The 21,215-nt window shown below is 58.3% G+C and overlaps 1 protein-coding gene across 1 annotated transcript; it reads right to left on the minus strand.

Moving 5' to 3' along the window:
• Positions 1 to 2,850: 2,850 nt before the first annotated feature.
• On the minus strand, positions 2,851 to 13,293 carry DLL4 (delta like canonical Notch ligand 4). Its single transcript, XM_049781714.1, has 12 exons — positions 13,239 to 13,293; positions 12,409 to 12,635; positions 12,054 to 12,323; positions 11,023 to 11,080; positions 10,013 to 10,279; positions 9,399 to 9,459; positions 9,185 to 9,315; positions 7,296 to 7,465; positions 6,953 to 7,172; positions 4,847 to 5,558; positions 4,142 to 4,250; positions 2,851 to 3,658 (listed from the first exon to the last, which is right to left on the minus strand). Exons 1-12 carry the CDS (start codon positions 13,291 to 13,293, stop codon positions 3,653 to 3,655), a joined length of 2,286 nt encoding a protein of 761 aa, XP_049637671.1. The 3' UTR covers positions 2,851 to 3,652.
• Between the last annotated feature and the right edge of the window lie 7,922 nt (positions 13,294 to 21,215).

A 21,215-nucleotide genomic window follows, 5' to 3' on the forward strand; every position in this document is an offset into this window, starting at 1 on the left:
AAGTGCGGAGCGCGCCCCCTGGCGCCCGGCCGCGGCGGTGCTGCTCGCGCGGGGTTGCGACCGACGAGCGCGGCCTTCGGCGGCTTTTCCCCTTCCTGGCCCGGCCCGGCCCGGCCCGGGAAGCGAGCTGGGTCCGGAAGTCCGGCTGCGGCCCGGCCGAGCGGGCGGGGGGCCGGGGCCGGGGCCGCGGCGGCAGGTGGAGGGCGGCAGGTGGAGGAGGGCGGCCCCGAGCCCGCCCCCCGCGCGCAGCTGGGCCGCAGGGCCTGCAGGGAGCGTGCCGGGCGCCGCCGCCTCCGGGAAGGCCCCTGGGATCTCCCAGGCGCATCCTCTGCCCGCCTGCCGGGAGGGGACAGTCCTAGTTCCCCCGTGAATCACGCCCAAACATCCCCTTCCCGGAATGCCACGGCCACGGGAGGCCTGAGCCGCCCCGCAGAGCCTGCTGCGGCCCCAAGGGCCAAGGCTGGGAGCCGGCCCTGTCTGTCACCGGGTGGGTCCAGTGGCCACTGCAGCGCGGCTGATGGCGACGAGGGGCTCTGTCCTTGGGGCTGGAAAGATGTGCGGCGGGCGGGCATGGCCATGCCTCCTGGCACGGGGCCAGCCCGGTTCAAGCCCTGGCACCCATCTGTCAGTCTCCTATGGCACCCAGGAGTGACCCGTTGTGACTCCTGAGCGCAGAGCCCAGCAGTGACAACCGTTGGCATCTTGGGGGTGGCTCAAAACAAAAACAAAACCACCGTCCTCCCCCCCCCCCGCCCCCAGCAGCGCTCAGGAGTTCCTCCTGGCTCTGTGCTCAGAAATCGCTCCTGGCAGGCTCGGGGGACCCTATGGGATGCCGGGATTCGAACCACGGTCCTTCTGCACGCGAGGCAAACGCCCTACCTCCATCTATCTCTCCGGCCCATTCCTCCCCTCCTTCATACATCTTTCCCCTGTCAGATCCGGGTACTCCCCAACTCCCCCACCCCTGGTGTCTTCACCACCCCGCTGGCTGGACACAAGGAAGGAAAAGCCTGACTTGTGCACCAGCCATGCTGATCCTGCATGGACGTTTGCTGAGCTGTGGAAAGCACTTCATCTGAGGCGGGAGAGCTATTCTCTGGGCCTCCACCTCTACCCCTGGCCATACTCAGTATGGGGGTCTTGGGTTTATACGAGAGAAAGGGCTGGACTGTCAGAATGGCCTGGGAACCCAGGCCAGGGCAGAGCCAGGAGAGTTACCACGGTTACCTAACAACACCCCAGCTGGTGTCTGACACAGCTACAGGTTGGAGGTACTCAGATCCAGTGTAAGCATTCTGAGACTCAGAGCTAGTGGCATCAGGGGCCCCCAGCTTCTTGTTTAGGGGAGCAGAGCCGGTGGCTAGGTTTGGCTAGCCCCCCCCCCAGTAGAGGCTGATAACCCGTGCAACCCAGCACAGCCAGGAGGTGTGGACGTGCGGGCTGGCGGGTGTCCTACCTGTCCCCCACATGGGAGCCTCGTCATCTCGCCTCTGTGTCCCAGCCCAGTCCCCCTGCTCCCCCCTCGCCCTCCCGGGCCGGGGAGCTGCTTTCCTGTTTCATTTTGGGCAGGAAGAGTGAGGTCGTGTTGTTCTTCCCCCTGCTGCCGGCCCAGGCTGTGGGAACGGTTCCCTGAATGCTTTCCTGTTTGATACCCTGTGTATGCAGCATGGGGGACAGGCAGCAAGGTAGCAGGGCAGGGAGCGTGGGCGTGCAGGGGTGTGAGCAACCTCAGCTTCTTGCTTCCGTGTCCTGGCCTAGGCACCCGGGTCAGGGGTGCGTGTGTGCGTGTAGGGCAGGGAGCATGGGCGTGCAGGGATGTGAGCAACCACAGCTTCTTGCTTCCGTGTCTCTGGCCTAGGCACCCGGGTCAGAGGGGTGTGTGTGTGTGTGTGTGTGTGTGTGTGTGTGTGTGTGTGTGATGCATGCACGAGGAAAGGGAAGGGCAGGCAGCATGGTGGACACTTGGATGCTGCTGCTCCTGGAAGCCAGGCATCTATAAGACCCATTGTGCTTAACTGTGGACAGGTCGAGGACCTGGAGATTTGCTCAACTTTTTGTCAAGGGCAGTTTTTCACTGCAATTCTCCACGGCTCATGCTAGCGGCCGCTGAGAGAGGATTGTTGCACCTGAGGGACTGACCATGCTGCACCCTAGAGGTGAGCTAGGTGAGAAACTGAGATGGAAAACCCAGATTGCTGCAGCCTGGAAGAGAACAGGCCCTCTCCTCCTTCACAGCCACCCCAGTGCCTGACAGGGTCTAAGAGTAGGTGGAGCAAAGCCAATCCACACACAGCCCTGCAACGGCGGGAGGAAGAGTTCAGTTATCCTCACGGCTCATTTCCCAGCAGGAATATCCTTTAGAATAGGGAAAACAGGAAAACATTTCCCCTAATGCCCATATCTTTCAAACTGACTGGAGCGCCCCATAAGTTTTTCAGGATTGGAGAATGGAAAGGGAAATACTCTTGTAGATTCAGGTCAGGGCATATCCACCAAGAAATAGTGGGCAAATAAAGGAGGAGAGGTGAAGTCTGGCCTAGGCCAACCTGATGAGCCACACCCTAGTACATACAGAAGTCTTGCGGGGGGGGGGGGGTCCTGGCTGGGCACAAAGGGGGCTACACAAGAAGGGGAGTGAGAGAAGATTCCCACTTTGCCATCACAAAAACAGGACCCAAGAAGTAACAAACTCCTGTACACATCTGTTCCATATTATAAATACACATTATATACAAAATAATGTTATAAAATGTAGAAAGTCAGTGCTTCTGATTCTTAAATTATCGAAATACTAGACTCCAAAATAAACTACAAAAAATAAAAATAAAAACTCATATTATTGATTTCTGAAGATCGCTTCAAAGGTGGTCTGGACAGCCGGAGGCCTCAGGAGCAGGCCGGAGGGAGACACGTGCCTGTATGCTGAGTATGCTCAACACATCCCTCACACGCCCCACCTCTGGAATTTCAGCTAGAACTGCCCTGAGCTCCCTGGGTAGGCCTGGGGCGCCCGAAGTGGAGAGGCGCACTCACCTGTCTGCCCACAGGCCCTGCAAGGGGGCAGAGCCACTGCAACTGCCTCGTTCAGTAGTTGTGGGCACAGGCCTAAGTTCTCCTCCCCTTGGGACACACACCTCACCTGCAGGGCACCTCCTGCCCAAATCCTCTCTTGGGCTCCCAAGCCCACAGATGGCCCTGCCCTGACTGGCCTCCTCTCTCTTCTCTGATTTGAGCCCAGCTGTCACCACAGAGCCTGGGCCAAAGGCACTTTTAGAAACACAGATGCCAGTAGGGGCCATAGTCGGCTCCAGGCCCCCTGAGGCCACTAGCCTTCCCCCCAGGAAAACAGGTCAGAGCCACCCCCACCAGGAGCTGTGTGAAGGCCACTGCTGGCCAGGTCGAATCATTGGGGCATCTCGCTCCTGTCTGTTCCCCCGACTGGCACAGCTGCCAATCTGATGCCGGACCCGGAGGTGTGGAAGGACACTGCATCTCTTGGCAAGTTCAGTCTTTCCAGTTCATGCCCTTCCCTCTTCCTTCCAAGAGCAGCACGTTGCATATTGAGAAGTCCCATCCAGGATGCAATGTAAACAGTGCAGAAGGAAGGTCTAGGTGCTGGGCAATTCTGGGGTGTCCTGGGGAGACTCTTGCCTTATACCTGGGGAGCATGAAAAGAGCAGAGCAGCAGGTTACCTACCCTGCAGTCCACGGACAGACCCTCAGACTGCTTGGGGAAGCTCCGGAGAATCCTGGGAGAGGGCTGGCAGGAACAGGGCAATCCTTCCTACTGTCTGCTCAGCAGGAGAGGAATTGTGAGGTGGGCTAACCCCAGAAGCCAGTGGGAGGGCAAGAGGGGCACAAGGCGGCCACTTCTACCCACTAGCAGCTGGGAGGCAGCACCTGGGAGCTGGCTGGTTGCCATGGCCGCTCAGCCTGGCCCCAGCGCAGCAGGAAGAGCCTAGACCCGGCTCCTTGCGCAGCTCTGGTTTCACCTCCCAAGAGCATCAAGGCCAGCAGGTTGGCCTGAGAGCCCCAGAACCCCGCCTGTCAAGGAGGGGCTCAGACCCCCGCTTTAGGAGGGGCCTCTGCGGCCACATTCCCATCCCCCAGAGGCACCTGAGGAGCAGCCACCCACACTCACCTCCGTAGCAATGACACACTCGTTCCTCTCCTCTGATATCAAACACACAGACTGGTACATGGAATCCCTGGGGGAGCATATCGCTGATATCCGACACTCAGGCTTTTCACTGCTGGAACACAAGACAGGCTGGTGAGGGAGGGCTGGGGGTAGGCTGGGGTTCCGACCCAGACCCTGGAGCACCAAAGGACACTAGCTGAGGTGACTCTGAGACAGAGTCTGACAGTACCCTGGACTAGCCTGGGGATACTGACAAGAAAACCCCTCAAAGAGTGGCCACACCCTCCACATTACCAGAAGTTGGCTTACTGGGGCCTGGAAAAGCCAGCACTGCCGCAAAAGGCTGAGTTAACGAGGAAAAGATACAAAAGGTAAAAGTTCCAGAGACAAAATATAGACATTTGACATTTGTGAGTGAATGAATGAGAGGGGGAGACTAAGGATTCCCAGCAGAATGTAATCATCAGAGGCTCCTCCTGTCAGTAGCAAAACCCCAAATTCCCTTCAAAGTATCTGGGTGAACTAAAGAGATAGTACAACAGGTGAGGCACTGGCCTTGCACACAGCTCACCTGATTGAATTCCCAGCATCCCATCGAGTACTTGGGAGTGGTGCCAAACTCCCACCCATCCAAGAGAAGGCAGAAGGCTGGGCTGCTGGGAACAGGGCTGTCAGACAGACCCTGCGCCTCCAGCTGCTGCTCACCTGTGTAACCGCAGTGGTGCCTTCTCCCCTAAACTCTTCTCACTGTGGCTGAACTTTCCCAGCATGGTCCCACGGCCCAGGGGTCCTGGGGCCAGATTATAGTCCAAAGTATGGTTCTGCTGTTTGCCACAGTTGGACTTGTCCAGACCACAGTCCACTTCCAGCTCCTTCTTCTGGTTTGTGTTCTTGAGCTGGGCAGCGGGGATCAGGTTGTCCTTCTGGAAGTCCGACAGGTTGTTCATGGCCTCTCTGCTTCCGTCATCCAACTGTCGAAGCCGCAACTGCCGTACTGCCACGGCCACCATCCCGAGCAACACCAGCACGACCACCAGCCCCACGCCCAGGGAGACCGCCACCCAAGGGAAGCTGGACGGCAGGCTCATGGGGAACTCGCAGCGGCTGCCCACAAAGCCGTAGGGGCAGTTGCAGACAAAGTTGTCTGGGGAGAGGCCAGGATAGCAGGTGGCCCCGTTGAAGCAGGGTCCCGAAAGACAGGCATCCCCACTCAGGCTCCGGGCCTCGACTTCGCAGCGCTGGCCAGAGAAACCAGGAGGGCAGGTACACACTGGCCCATTCTCCAGGTCATGGCAAGTGCCTCCCTGGGCACAGGGGTTTCGGGCACAGTTGCCAATGGGCTGCTCACAGAGGGCGCCTGTGAATCCAGGACGGCATCGGCACATTTGGTTCAGCCCTCGAATCAGGCATTGGCCCCCTGTGGATGTGTATGGAGGGGTCACAAGTCAACATAAGACCTGGAAATCCCCCAGAGAAGCAGGTAGGAACCCCCTCCCAGGAAGGCGTTAAGGTCTAGCAGCCTTTGCAAACATAGCCCTGGAAGGCAGGTAGAGCCTGATGGCTCCCAAGGGCACCTTGAGTATTCAGAACAAGGCCAGTTCCTGGACCCCATGGGCCCATCTGGAAAATCACTGGCCTCCCCCAGAGTTCCACTCTAGGATCAGACAGATGGGGCTTGCTTCTCAACTGTCCCTTAGCTGGAGATATGGCTCTATTTCTTTCCTTTTTTGTTATTTAGGATTTTAACGGCCTCTCCTCTACAGGAGAGGAGTAGGTGTCAGATTGGACAAAGTGTAAAGATAGGAGAATGTACCCTGGAACAGGTTTAGACAGGATGAGGCACATACTCAAATAACCGCAGTGTCTATTTTATTTGTTTTTATCATCCCCACTATATACAGAAGACAGCATGTTTTTCTACTCCCTGCTGAAGGAACCGGAACTCCCAGGAGCTGACTGATGAGGAGAGCAGGCTCCATTCAGCCCTGCCATCCCACTCCCACTCTGGTGCCTGAGCTCACTCTTCTGCCCGGTGCTGCTACCTGCCTTACCCGCATCCCAGAGGCTCTCTGCATTTATACAACTTATACTGTGCCCAGCCTTGGAGCAAGGCAATCAAGTGGACCATGGTTTTTTGTTTGGGAGCCACACCTGGCTGTGCTCAGGGTTTTCTCTTGGTTCTGAGCTCATGGATCACTCCTAGTAGTGATCACGGAACCCTTTGGGATGCCAGGTAAGGAATCTGGGTATGCCCTATGCAAGGTAAACACCCTACCTACCTGTGGTATTATCACTCTAGCACCTAGAAGAAAGCCATATTGGTTTTTTTGGGTCACACCTGGAGGCACTCAGGGTTACTCCTGGCTCTGCGCTCAGAACTCATTCCTGGCAGGCTCAGAGGACCATATGTGATGCCGGGATTCAAGTCACCATCCATACTGGATCGACTGGTTGCAAGGCAAACGTCCTACCGCAGTGCTATCTCTCTGGCACTGAAGGCCATACTGGCCTCTCTTTCTCTAGGCCAGTATTTCTAGTGGAGGAGATCAAGGCTACCAAAACCAGGTCATGCCCACAGCCTGAATAAGAGAAGTAGCAACTCCATGGAATGCAACCATTTTCTCTCCCCAGGCCTGCACCCAAGGCTAACATGCTCCTCTCTGAAAGCTCTTCCCTGTCTAGAATAGGGGCTGGAGATGAGGGGTACATCTCAACCTGTCCTCGCTCACTCTCGCTCTTCCATCCTCCCTCATTCAAAGGCTCTCCTAGTCTTGGGCTGCTCTCCGAGTTTAGTGAGGCAGGAGAACTCACCATTGGCACATGGGTTGCTGGTACATCTGTCCACTTTCTTCTCACAGTTGGAGCCGGTGAAGTTGGGAGGGCATTCACAGACATAGCTGGCTTCCTGATTGCTCTCGCGGCAAGATCCCCCATTGAAGCAAGGCGAGTCAGCACAGCTCAAGGTGCTGTGTTCACAGTGTAGGCCATAGTAGCCAGGGGGACACAGGCAGCGGTAGCTGTCTTCCTGGTCCTGGAGAGAGATGGGGAGTCAGACTTGGGGGACAGGAGGCCTGGGGGGGGGTCTAAAGCCCATCTGTTCCTCCTCCAGCTGCCCAGGGCACACCTTGGCCAGACCCGCTTGCCAGGGCCTCACCTTGCAGCTGCCTCCATTGCGACAGGGGTTGCTATCACACTTGCTGAGCTCCAGTTCACAGTCCATGCCTGTGTACCCGGGGCGACAGGTGCAGGTGTAGCTTCTTTGCCCGCTGTTGGAGCATGTTGCCCCATTCTTGCATGGGGAGTGGTGGGTACAGTAGTTGAGATCTGTGGAGACAAGAGCAAAGCGGTTGAGCAGACGCAGAAAGTGGATTCCACCTCCAGGCACTTGTACGGCCAGCCCAAACCTGTGGGTATCCCAGAGATTTGACCTCCACATCATCCAGGTCCCAACCCAGCCACCCACTCCCCTTTCCCCTAGGAAATCCTGTCTGTCAGAACAGAAGACCCACACTGGACCCAGGCAAAGCTTTCGGTAGAAAACCCACAAGAGGGTACAGCCTACCAGGTAAGCTCACAGACACAGTCAGCCTGACAGAGTATTTGCTTGTTTGGTTTGGGGACCACACCCGGCAGTGCCTAGGGCTTACTCCTGGCTCAACACTCTTGGATTACTCCTGGTGAGGGCCAGGGACCATCTGGGATGTTGGAGATTAAATCAGGGTCAGCCACCAACAAGGCAAGCTAGGCCTTTGCTATCTCTAGCTTGAGCAGAATGGAGGGAAGAGTGGCGGGCCGGGCAAGGCCAGGTGCTGAGGAGGAAGTTGGAAAAGGGTGCGAGGAGGTGTGGCTGATAAGCCCAAAGGAGGTGGGCTTGTAGCAGCTGGAGATGGCAGAGTGGAGGTGAGAACCACCGTCAGGAGTAAGCGGGTAGTTTTCAAAGGGGAGGGATGTTAGGCGGGTATTTTGAAATATAAGTATTTGTTTTCTTATTTGGGAAGAACAGGGAGGGTGAGCCAGACAGAGCAAATACAGGGACTGTAAGGGCTGTTTGCATATGATGAGTATATCACTCGGCCACCTGGGAGAAATGTGAGGGAGAAGAGAGAACCAGGTGTGTGTGTGTGTGTGTGTGTGTGTGTGTGTGTGTGTGTGTGTGTGTGTGTGTGTGTGTGTGTGTGTGTGTGTGTGTGTGTAGAAGGAGACAGAAAGGAGAGAGATTACAGAGACAGAGAGACAGTGAGAGAGAGAGAGAAAGGGAAAGAGGGAGAGGGAGAGAATAAAAGAGAGAAGCACCAAGAACTGAGTAGGCACACAGGCTGAGTCCCAAGCCCCTTGTTGTCCCAAGGTTCTGAGTGGCACCCCAAGCCACCCCAGTCTACCCTCCAGACCCCCATGGTGACAGTAGCACCACTTGTGTCTGAAAGTGAAAGACACCTCGCCATGCTGGCCCACAGGATGGAGGAGAAAAGGCTCCTTTCCCAGGGCTAGGACAGGTGAGTCCCAAAGGATCCCCCAAACACCAGAAAGAAACTGTGTGAGCACAGGCAGGTAAGGGGAGACCAGGGAAGCAGTTTGTGCCCACCTGGAAAGTCGGTTAGATTTTACCGCCCAGAGGCCCAGTTTACCCGCAGCTTTGGGGCAGCCAGTAGGCACACCCCAGCAGGCAGCTGTTTCGGGGAGAGCTACTCAAACAGCACTGGTAGGTAGGCAAACACTGAGGGGTTAATAGGTAACTTTAAGGGAGAAAGAGGAACTAAGCCTGGTCTCCTCTCTTGGCTATGCTGGAATGCACACGTAAGCCCTCCTTCCAACTTGCTACCCTGCGAGTTTCTCCGGTCAGCCCACCACACAGTCAAGTCTTAGGAGACGGGACCCCTTCTCTGCTCCATCGAGACCAACTGCAAGACTCCTCACAAGTCCCAGGCTCCCTGAAAGATCACCTAAAACCAACCGTAGGGGTCACTAACTGAGTAGGGTCCTAGTACCTGTTCTGCTCCCGAGCCCTGCCCATCCCCTCTATCTCCTGTCTTGGCCGTGACTTACCTTGGTCACAGAACAGGCCTCCCCAGCCCTCATCACAGTTACATTCCCAAGGGATGCTGCAGGTGCCATGGCGACAGCCATTGTGGGGGATACATTCATCGCAGAGGCGACCCTGCCAGCCTGGGCGGCAGCTGCGGAACAAAAGAGAGGCTGAGGGTGAGGTGAGGTCCTGGCCGGGGGCTGGCTCCCCTCCCCACCTCCTGACCATACTCACATGCACTCGGCAGGCTTGCTGCAGTAGCCGTTCTGTTCATGACAGCCAGAAAGACAGACAGCTGAGGAGAGGAAACAGGGCAAGATGAGGCTGAGTGCCAAGGACTTTGAAACCCCATTCTCCTTTCTCCAGGCCCTGGGGGGACTTCCAGAAGATCCATGGATAGCTTTTGTTCTGTTTCATTTCTCTCGGACAGTTTCTGCTGTACTCAGGACTAGTCCTCCCTCTGTGCTTAGGAGTAACCTCTGGCATTGTTCATAGAACCATATGTGGTGCCAGGGCTCGAACCAGGGCCAGCAGTATGCAAGGCAAACACCTTACCCGCTGTATTTTTTTTTGTGGCCCTTCCCTATGTCTCTCAAAGGAAAAAGGCAAGCCCTGCTAGGAGACTCCGGGCAGCATGAACTTCAATAACAGTTTTTTCGTGGACGTTGCCATGAGGGGAGAAGCGTGTAAGAAGAGTGCTCTGTGCCCCAGGCCATCCTAAATGTCCCTGGGTGTCCCCCGAGGCCCAGCTCTTCAAGGAAGGCAGGCCGGGCGGGGCTCAGAGGATGCCATCATGGGGTACTGTACTCAAGGGCCCCCTCCAGGCAGGGAGGAGTGTGGCCGCTTACGATGATCGCAGTACTCCCCGGTCCAGCCGGGCAGGCAGGATAGGCTGCCATCTGGTTGGCACACGTAGTGGCCGAAGTGGTCATTGCGATTCTTGCACAGGCGGGAGCAGCTGTCCCCATAGTAGTTGTCACTGCAGATGACCCGGAAAGAGAACCGCAGCCTTGTGAAAGGGCTGGTCCGCTCGTCGGGCCGCCAGTTCTGGCCCACTGGGAGCGAGTCCCGGATGGAGATCGTGCTGATGAGAGTGTCTGCTGGTGGCGAGGCCTCTGAAGGGGCAGAGGTCAAGGAGGGGCAGAGGTCAAGGAGGGCAGCCGGGGTCAGCCCCTCTGGATCCCTCGCACCCGGCGCCCGGATGACCCCCACCTGCCAGCAAGCAGGCCCCGAAGAGCCCAAGGGTGCCCGGCTGCCTGTCCTGTGTGTGCCGTGCAGGGCCCTGATACCATTCAGAAAGGGACAATGGAAGGATGTGAAGATAGCCCAGCACTCTGAAGGCAGATAGGGAGGGGAAAGAGGAAAAGAGGTCAGAACGTTTGCAAAGAAGGGAAAAAGAGAGAGAGGGGAGAAGGCAGAGGACAGCCCTCCGGGCAAGGGCAAGGGTGGGCCCATTCAGGGGCTCTGCCTGCAGAGATAGGTAAGGCTTTTCTTTTTCCTTTTCAAAGTGAGAATTGTTGTGCTGCTGAAATATCCTTTTCCTCTGTGTCAGAACAACATCCCAAAGCCATTATTCCCTTTCCAAAGGAGCGGAATTCGCGAAAGGTGTAAAATACAGGAAGGGGCCCGTCAGCGGTGCTGGCAGCTCGGGCCTTTCTCACCGCCGTGCTCCCGCGTTCCCACGCCAAAAATAACCCGCAGGAAACGCAATTGTGCTCTGAATCCAGGCAGCGGGGCGGAATCGGAGCCAGCGGCCAGCGCGGGCGCAGCTCGGCCCAGCCGCGTCCAGCCGGCCCCCCGCCCGGCCCCCCGCCCCGAGCCCCTTAACCCTTTCCGCGCGGCGCCCCAGGCGGCTCACCTGGCTGCGGGTTGTCGCCCGGGGCGTGCCAAGCCTCGATGATGAGTGAGAAGGTGCCCTGGGAAGCGAAAGGAGGGGGAGAGAGACCCAGAGAGAGGGAGACACGGGGAGATGAGCCACATGGAGGGGTGAGCGAGAGGGAGGGGGTGTGCCTCGCGGCAGCCGGTTTCATTAATCTAATTGCAGGATCCAGTTACTGCGCCCGCCCCGGTCAACATAACGGCTCTGTGGACCTGCGGGTCTGGGGTCTGGGATCTGGGATCATCACGGCCCTGCGGATCTGGGATCTGGAGTCATAACGGCTCTGTGGACCTGCGGGTCTAGGATCTGGGGTCTTAATGGCTTTGGGGATCTGGGATCTGGAGTCTTAATGGCTCTGGGTATCTGGGATCATCACTGCTCTGTGGATCTGGGATCTGGAGTCATAATGGCTCTGTGGATCTGTGGGTTTGGGATCAGGGATCATAAAGGCTCTGTGTGCATCTGGGGTCTGGGATCATCACGGCTCCGTGGATCTGCGGATCTGGGATCTGGGGTCATAATGGCTCTGTGGATCTGGGGGTTTGGGATTTGGGATCCTAATCGCTCTGTGCATCTGGGATCTGGGGTCATAACGGTTCTGTGGATCTGGGAAGGCGAGAGGAGGGCCCGGGTGGGAGGAGTGCTGAGGGAGGACGGGGGGGGGGGGCAAAAGTGGGAGGTGATGCCCGTCGGTCCTGAGCCCCGGGAGGGGTGGACTCTGGCTGGTCACCTCCTTGAGAATGGAGAGGGGGGAGAGGAAAGCTCCGGAGAGCGCTCGCGCTTCGGGGCGGCTAGCGCTGGGGGGGGGGTGGTCGCGAGAGAATCGGGGCGTGGGGCGCCCCCGGGTCCCGGGGTGCCTCCTTCCTTCCTTCCTCCTTTCCTTCCTTCCTTCCTTCCTTCCTTCCTTCCTTCCTTCCTTCCTTCCTCCCTCCCTCCCCCCTCCCTCCCTCCTCGGGGCTGCCGCGACCTCCCTCTCCCTCCGTCCCGTCCCTCCCTCGGCCTGCACTCACCGGCCAGGTGAAGTTGAAGGGCAGCTGGAGCGGGTTGCGCGCCCCGCCGAGGCTGTCGTCGCCCACGGCGAAGGAGTTGGTGCCCAGCACGGGCGTGGAGGTGTTGCCGAAGGTGCAGGACCCCGGGGCCACCACGGTCTGGTAGTGCTTGAGGCACACGCGAAAGAAGGTCCGGCAGCCCGCCTCGCACGGCCGCCCGCTGGCCAGCACGCCGCGCTCGTTGGCGAACTCCAGCAGCTGCAGCTGGAAGACGGCCGAGCCGGGCGCGCGCTGTGCACGGGAGGGGAGAGGGAGGCGGTCAGCCGCGCGCGGACGGGCGGACGGCCGGGGGCGCGGGGGCGCGGAGGGGACGTACCTGCGGCCACAGAGCCGCCAGCAGCAAGAGCGCCCAGCCAGAGGCGCTCCGGGACGCGGCTGCCATCCCCCGGCGCGGGGCTCTGGACGCTTCGGCCGGGCCCGCAGGAACCGGCTCGCTCGCTTCGTCCCGCGCGTCCAGGGGTTCGAGTCGCGGCGCGGGCTGTCTCCCTGCCTCGCTCGCTCCGCTCCGCACGTAATCCAGGGGCGCTGTCCACGCCGAGGACCCTAATCCAGGGGCCGGTGCCCGGGTCCACGCTCTCGGCGGAGTTCCTGGCTGGCTCCTCCGGCCCGCGCCCGCCCCGAGCCGCTCCTGGAAGCAGCCTGCGCTCGCTCGCCCGGGCCTGCCCTATTTATGTCCTCGCGCCTGCCACTCAGGCCCCGCCGGCCACTCGCCCGCCCCTCCTCCCCGCAGCACGTCTCCGCCCCCCGGCCCGGCCCCGGGGTCCCCCCGCTCGGCTCGGCTCGGCTCGGCTCTGCGCAACGGGGCTCCCTCCGGAGAGGCTGGAAGGGAAGGGAAGGCAAGGCAAGGCGTCCACCCTGGCCCGGCGGGGGAAGATGGGCTGGGTGGGCGCTGGAACGCTGGAAAAGGAAAGAAATGGGGTGTGCGTGGGATCCCAGAGTCATTCCCAAAGGGGCGCAGGGCGCAGAACCCCACGGGCGCTCCCACGACCTCGCCCGCACCCTGCGAGGCACCTGCACCCCGCAGAGAAAACCGAAACAGCCCACCCGGGAAGGAAAAGCCCAGCGGCACCCACCCGAGCCGAGCCCCCTTCTTCCAGGAGCTTCGAGGGGAATCCTGGCTGGCTCTGGAGGTGAGCGCCCACCCACCCCCCGCGCGCAGGGAGCTTGGCGCCTGCGTTAAGCTCGCAGCGACCACCACCATCACCACTTCCACGAGGGCCAGGCCAGATGCCCAGCCCAGAGATGGGGGACCCCTCCCCCGCCACCCCTGGACACCTGCTGGGCTGGGCGGCTGCCTCCGCAGTGGCGGGAGCGTGTCCGACGCGTGCCCCTGCCGCCCACCCCACCCCACCCCACCCGGCGCGTGCCAGCCCCTAGACGCGCTCCTCCTGCTTGGGGAGAAGGCGTGGTGCCCCTGTTCCCCGAGGTTGGAGCTGGAGGCGCGTGTCCCCGTCCTCAGCTGTATGGAAATGAGGGTCTGGCCCGGCCTGCAGCGCGTCCCCACACCTGGGGTCAGCTGCAGCGCCCCACGCGTGCCCAGCGCCTTCCCCCAGCCCCAGGCCCGCGTCCCGTCGCTCCGTTTGGGGCCTGGGAGGAAAACTTGCCCGGCCCCAGAGGTGGCTGGAGCGGAGCGACAAGAACGTCCAGTCCACTCCAGGTGAAGGGCTGAGGCTGGGCGCCCCTGGGGATGACTCTGGGGGTGCAGGAGATGGAGGAAGGGGGGGGGTTAAGTGCATGGAGCCTCCCACCTGCATCCCGGGAGGAGGGAGCGCCGCTCTGGAGACTTTGCCCTGCTCCCCTCGGGGTGCCCCCACTTGTATGAGTGGCAGCAGTGCAGCTGCTTTCTCCCAGAACCCGGCTGGATCCCCAGAGGCCTCTGCTCCTTGGCTTGGAGAGGCCTGGGGAGCACGCGCTGAGCGCGCGGAGCGTGGCGGGGGTTCGGGGGAGCCGCTTCAGCTGTCAGCCGGGCCCCCTGCAAAGGCGGTGATCGGGTGATAAGATCGGCTGGGGGCAGCGGCGACTCGGTGTGAGCTCCCACCCCGGAGGCTGCTTGGGGGGAGAGGGGAGCTCGGCTTGGCGCCCAACAGCTGCCTACACCCAGTATACTTTGATATTGAGACGTATATGTACATATATATTTAAAAAAAAAACTGGGGAGCGGTTTTGGTGGGAGAATGAGAAGCAAGAGGTTGGAACCATGGTGGGGGCGGGGGGAGGTGAAGAGCCGAGTTCTGGGTTCCCCAACTCACGTCACCCCTCCCAGTCACCATCTGGCGTGAGCGAGCGGGTTGGCGTGGGGAACCGAGGTAGGGCGGAGGCCGGCAGATGGATCCAGGCTGTGCTCTGGAGTTAATGTAGGTTATGGGCAGAGGAGGAGGCCCTAACCCCTCCCAGCAGCCCTGACAAGTGTGTTCCCCATCCACTCTTCCCCAGGGCCCCTAGATCTTCACTGTCCCCCTCCCCCAGCTGGCATCTATCCTTACCTGTTTCTGTCTCCCTCTACTACCTGTCTTCTTCTTCTTCTTCTTCTTCTTCTTCTTCTTCTTCTTCTTCTTCTTCTTCTTCTTCTTCTTCTTCTTCTTCTTCTTCTTCTTCTTCTTCTTCTCCTTCTTCTTCTCCTCCTCCTCCTCCTCCTCCTCCTCCTCCTCCTCCTCCTCCTCCTCTTCTTCTTCTTCTTCTTCTGATTTTTGGGTCACACCCGGCAGCACTCAGGGGTTACTCCTGGCTTCATGCTCAGAAATCGCTCCTGGCAGGCTCTTCCTATCTTCATAGAAAGAAACCTGTTCAGGGCCCGGAGAGATAACACAGCGGCGTTTGCCTTGCAAGCAGCCGATCCAGGACCAAAGGTGGTTGGTTCGAATCCCGGTGTCCCATATGGTCCCCCGTGCCTGCCAGGAGCTATTTCTGAGCAGACAGCCAGGAGTAACCCCTGAGCACCGCCGGGTGTGGCCCAAAATCCAAAAAAAAAAAAAAAAAAAAAAAAAAAAAAAAAAAAGAAAGAAACCTGTTCCTAGCCTCGCCCAGAAGGCTGACATTCCCATAGATTTGGACCCATCTCTACCACCCTCCCCACCTATACACAACTCCATTATGTGGCAAATGGCCAGGGACCAAACAGAATCTTTGTTTAGAGTTTTTATTTATTTATTTATTTATTTATTCATTTATTTATTCATTTATTTATTTTTGCCTTTTGGGTCCCACCTGGCAGCACTCAGAAGTCGCTCCTGACAGGCTGGGGGAAACATGGAATGCCACGATTCGAACCGGGGTCTGTCCTATGTTGGCCGCATGCAAGGCAAACGCTCCCGCCCATTTAGTGTTTTTAAAGATACAAACTCCACGAAACCCCAAAGATGGAAAGCCCTAACCTGGGTGGGGAAGGGTTCAATTCTCACCATTAAAGGCAGCTTTCGAGGGGGCCTAGCCAGCAATGCTCTGGGGTTACTTTTGGCTCTGCACTCAGGAACTTCACTCCTGGCAGTGCTTAAGGGATAATAAAAGATGTGGGGATTCCAACCCAAGTTGGTGGCCATAGAAGGCAAGCACCTTACCCACGCTGCTCTCTCTACAGCCCCACTAAAAGCAGATTTGGAGAACTTGCTGCCAGGCATTCCTCTTGTATGTTCTGATGATTCAGGACCCCACCACAGCCGTAGACACCCACTAATGGAGCTACCTCTTTGCCTACTTTTGCTGAGCAGGTGAAAGTCCCTCCCTTAGCAGGAACCCAGAATAGGCAGCATGCACAGCTAGACTCCCCCCCCCCTTTCTATCTGCACTACTTGAGAAAAGATGGACCCAGCACAGGGTGGGGTTGTTCAGAGGAGGCAGGAAGCAGTGAGGATCTGGGATGCCCAAGCACAGTGGGGCTGGACGCCCAGGACAACTAAAGACCCCTTTCTTATGTAAACTGTCTTGGTAGACCCAGAATGGGAGTCTGGGCCTGAATGCAAAGTCAGGGGGAACTGGGCTCCCCAGGAATAACCAAAGGGCCACCCCTCACTGCATCTGGCACCCAGGGCACTGCTCCGTAGAGAAGTGTCTGCCATGTCCTCCATGGGCAGCACACAGTGCCCGCAGGTCCACCCCGCGCCAAAGTTATCTTCCAGTAGTACCTCTCGGCTGTTGGGGTGCAGTAGGGTCTGTCTACAAAGACCCTGGGGACATCTTTCTGGCTGGTAGACCACCACCCCATTTTCCCCAAGAGGTTTTGTTTTTGGCCCCTTCTCCCTCCTCCTCCTCCTCTTCCTCCCCCTTTTCTTCCTCCTCTTCCACTTCCTCCACCTCTCCTCCCTCCTCTCTCCTTCCTCCTCCTCCCTCTGGTCCTCTTCTTTCTCCTCCCCTCCTCCTGCTCCTCTTCCACCTCCTCCTCCTCCCTCCTCCTCCTTCTCCTCTTCTTTCTCCCCTCCTCCCTCCTTGCTCCTCCTTCCTTTTCCTCCTGCTCCTCTTCCTCCTCCCTCCCTCCCTCCTCCTCCTCCTTCCTCCCTCCTCTCTCCTTCCTCGTCCTCCCTCTGGTCCTCTTCTTCCTCCTCCCTCCCTCCCTCCTCCTCCTCCTTCCTCCCTCCTCTCTCCTTCCTCGTCCTCCCTCTGGTCCTCTTCTTCCTCCTCCCTCCCTCCCTCCTCCTCCTCCTTCCTCCCTCCTCTCTCCTTCCTCGTCCTCCCTCTGGTCCTCTTCTTTCTCCTCCCCCTCCTCCCTCCTCCCTCCTCCTCCGCCTGCTCCTCTCCTACCCCCGCAGGCCCCCAGCACAGCGTGTTAGGGGCCAACTGCGCGCGTGCCGTGCCAAGCCAGCCAGCCGGGCGGGCCGGGGCGGGGTGCCGGGCTGCGGTGGCTCGGGCGGGCGGGGACCCCGATGGGCAAACTGTTGCGGCCACATGGCCGCTGGTCCTGCATTCACATTGAAATGAGGCGGCGCGTGCCTCATCTGCCGCGGCCGCCGCTGCCACGCGTCGCCCGGCCTGCCCGCCCGCCGCGTGCCAACTGGGCCTGGAGGGGCTGGCAGCCGTCGCGTGGGGCGCCCAGGCCGGCGGGGCGGGGGCCGGGGGCGGGCCGGGGCCCCGCGCCGGGCTCCTCGGACCTTGGCCCCGCAGCGGCTGGGCGCGAGCGGGCCGAGGGGGGCCGGGATCGATGCCGCCGCTCCCCCAGATGCAGCCGGCCGCGCTGCTCCCCATCTGCCGCCGCTCGCACCTGCCGGTCAATAAATCGATTTTACAATTTAATGCAGCAGCTTCCCGCCCGCCCGCCGGGGACAGATGCCGCCGCAGAGCAGAGCCACCTCCGCCCTCGCCCCCCTCGCGGGCGCCAGCGGTGAGGCTAGGCCGGGGGTCCTCGCGCCCCTCCCCGGAGGCGAGGCCAACGGGGGAGATTCTCCTCTCTCCGCTCTCTGGCCCCGCAGCACCGGCCCAGACCCAAATTCGGGGCTTTGCCAGGGACAGAATGGCCTCTTCCCCTGGGGACACAGGGCTGGGGCTAGAAAAGGGGTGAGGGAAGAGGGGGGACTGGGCCCTGTGTGTGTAGGAGACACTTCACAGCTGAAGCAGGATGCCACTGCCTTCAGAAGGTTCCCCCCAACAGGAGCTGATGGCCCTGGGGGACCAAAGAGGGCAGTCTGTGGCCCCACTCCCTGCTCAGACTTGGGGGTTCTGCATGCCTGTGGCTTGGGGCACTTCCCAGCTACATGGTCTTGGGCTGGTTGAAATGACGGCCCTCCCTCTGCCAAGCGAAGAGAACCCTGACCAGTTTTGAGACTTGCAATGCCCAATGAGCGCCTTCATCTCTGGCCCCCCATCACCAGCTCTCAGCCAGGGACAGACCTCTGAGCACAGGGAAGTTCCAGGGGAATGAAGGAAAAGGGAGAGCCAAAGCCAGGAGTCCGGGTAGAGAGAGGGCCTGCAAAGGTTACTGACTGAAGGAAACATATGGGACCTTCCAAAACGAGGTTGGGGATGGGGAGATAGTTCAAAGGGCCGAAGCACATGGTCTGTACCACATGCTCCCCTAAGCCCCACTGGAAAGCATCTCCCAGCACGGACTTGGGAGGTCTCACTCCCCAGGACTGCCAAGTACGGCAAAGAGAAACAAAAAGCACAGCACGGGTCTCTGGTTTCAGCCAGGGATGTACCTCTTGCCAAGATGACAGGAACAGAGCCACATGAATCTCACATGGATATATGAATACTTGTGTTAGATGTATTTCCAAGCAACACTTTTGACTTTTGACCTGAAGACTCAGTTGAGAAGAAAGGTGCAGGCTTACAGAAAGCATTTTCCCACGGTCTGGTCTTCACCTCCAGGAGATGATCCTCTGGCCAAGATTAGTTCTCAAGCTGGCATCCTCCTGCTGCATGGAATGTTCCAGAGCAGAGATACCCTGAGCACCATCAGTTGCCACCAAACTTCCTTCCACCAAGATGACAGGAACACATACTTTGCATACATACCGTCTTCATTCTCAGCACCACGTGAATGTGACTACTTGTGCTAGAAATATTTCCAAGCAACACAACTCATGACCTGCAGAATCAGATGAGAAAAAAAGGTGAAGGCTTAGAGGAAGCATTTTCCCACGGTTTTAGCCACCAGGAGACGATCCTCTGGCTGAGTTTAGTTCTCAAGATGGCAGGCCCCCTGCTGCACGGATTGTTCCGGAGCAGAAGCATATAGGAGGACAGAAGTCAACTCTTAGCTGCTCGGTCACTGAAGTTCTCCCATTTCATCAAGCAAACACACAGGCTTGCCTGGACTGGGCAAATATCTCAAGAAAATAATGGGCACATGGGTGAGGCCCTGGAGCAGGAGTTAGAGAGTTTGCACCAGCGCCTCGGAGGACCAGGAAGTCCTGTTCCAGTCTTAGAAGCCTTGATGCCTGATCTCCCCTAGACCCTGGGGAGGACTCTCCTCCACTTTCCTCGCACATCAATATGGACCCACAGTGCCTGGAGCTGACAGCTGGTGTCTCCAGAACAGTTTTGGCTTGCAGAGACAATGGACTTAAAGGGGAGAAGCTGTGGCCCCTGACCTGAGAAGCTCCTTTCAGCAGTGTCGGAAGGAAGCTCTCCCCCAACCTCCTATGTGCAGATCAGGAGAGAGGAGAGGGTCAGGGCTCTCATTGGTGGAAACCTGGCTCAGTCTCAGCTCTGTTGGCCAAACCCAGGGAATGCCTGGAAAGCAAGGGCCGGGAGCCATGTAGAGGGTATTTCCAGCCCTAGAGGAGTCTGGGGTGTAGGGCAGCCTCCACAGCAACTTTCCCAGAGCCCCTGGCTTCCCCTTCCTTAGCTCCTTCCTGTCTCCTCCCCAGTGAGGGAGCAGGATAGCTCTGGAGGAGGGAGGGAAGGCTTAGAACACAGGCAGGAATACCTTCCAGGCATGTATGACCCATCAGGACACAGGGGAATAACAGGCAAATGCATTATTAAGATAGATGGAGCCCAAAGACAATATTAGGGCAACATATGCAGGACAAGGTGGGTGTGGGAACAGAGCCCAGATGAAAAGCTAAATCTTGGACCCAAGTTTTTTCCTCTTCATTCCATCCTCTCTGCTCTGCCAGGCCAGCTTCCCCTGTCCTCAGGCCCTCCACAGCATATAGCTCACTTGTCACTGAAACTTCTCTTTAAACTGACAGGTGAGGGCTGAAGAGATAGTGCGGAAGGTAGAATGTTTGCCTTACATGCAACAGACCTCACTTAGAATCCTGTATACTATATAGTGTTCTGGAAGCACCACCAGGGATCACCCCTGAGCATAGACAGGAATAACCCTTGAGGGGCCGGAGAGATAGCACAGCTGTAAGGCGTTTGTCTTGCACGTGGCCAACACAGGACAAACCCCGGTTAGAATCCTGGCATCCTATATGGTCCCCCCGAGCCTGCCAGGAGCTATTTCTGAGCACAGAGCCAGGAGTAACTCCTGAGCACTGTCAGGTTGTGACCCCCCCAAAAAAAAGGAATGACCCTTGAGCACTATCAGTTGTGGTCCAACACTGCCACCCCCCCAAAGAAACTGGCAGGTGGAATGTTCTCCCCAGCCTCCTCCTCCACTATCCACTCCCCTCTTCATTCTCTAGCTTCCCATCAACTTCCAAAACTAGTTTGGGGCCTTGTTTCCCTGACTGTGGGTGAACCTGAGCCTTAGGTGTCCCTGGCAATTCAATATTGCTAGGCCCTTGCTTGCCCTTCACCTCCCCCGACTTCGCAATAGCTTGTCTCCAAGAAGAAACTCTGACCTCTCATCATTTCCTCTGACAACCTCTGATCTCTGATCCCAGCTGCCACCCAGGACTTGAAGCTAGCCTGAGATAGGGGAAGGGGTCACACCTTCTTCCCCAGCACAGGAGACCCAGGAGCAGGATTGTGCAGATAGGCCCTGGTGCTTTGAGAAGGAAGGCTCAGGCCTTAAACAAGAAGCACTATGCATCATTCAATCCTCTCAACACAGAGAAAGAAAGCAACACTCCCCGAATGGGCAGCATAGCTCCTGGGAGATGGGAGGAAGATCTGGCTGACAAGGCAGATGCCAAGTGCAGAGGGTCCAACTGCCCAAGTAGGTGATGGGTCTTAGGCCAAAGATGGTGACCAGCTGTCTCTGGCGAGAAAGAAAGGAAACAGCTTCCCTTGTGGCAGGAAGGATTAAGGTTAGACATAGGGGAGAACTTCCTGAGTCTACCCTACCTCTCCCAGTTGTTAATCCAGGTTGAACTCTCCCCTGGAGATGATGAGAATTGCATATATAGATGCTTGCTAATGAGTAACTCGCCTTGTGTGTGGTCAGCAAAGCACTTCCAGCCCAGAGAGTTCTCTTGTCTCAAGATTGTGTGGGATCTGGGAGGCTCGGGAGCTCTCACCCCAGGATGTGTTTTGAATGCTGAGTTGTCACCATGAACCTGTGTTCTCAGGCCAGCACTTCCAGAAGAGCGATCCTGATGGAGCTGTCCAACTAACAAACCTTTGCAAAGGGGCAGGCTGGGCTTATGGTCTGAGAGATCGGGCTAGAGAGACAGTGCAGGATTCCAGGAGCTTGCCTGAAATGTCATGGAGCTGTTCCCCTGCTCAGCACCCCTGAATGTGAGAAACATCCCCCCCCTACCCCCATGCTTCAGAGCAATAGTATAGCAAGTAGGGTGC

Source organism: Suncus etruscus, chromosome 10 (genome assembly GCF_024139225.1).
Source record: "Suncus etruscus isolate mSunEtr1 chromosome 10, mSunEtr1.pri.cur, whole genome shotgun sequence".
NCBI classification, from domain to species: Eukaryota; Metazoa; Chordata; class Mammalia; order Eulipotyphla; family Soricidae; genus Suncus; species Suncus etruscus.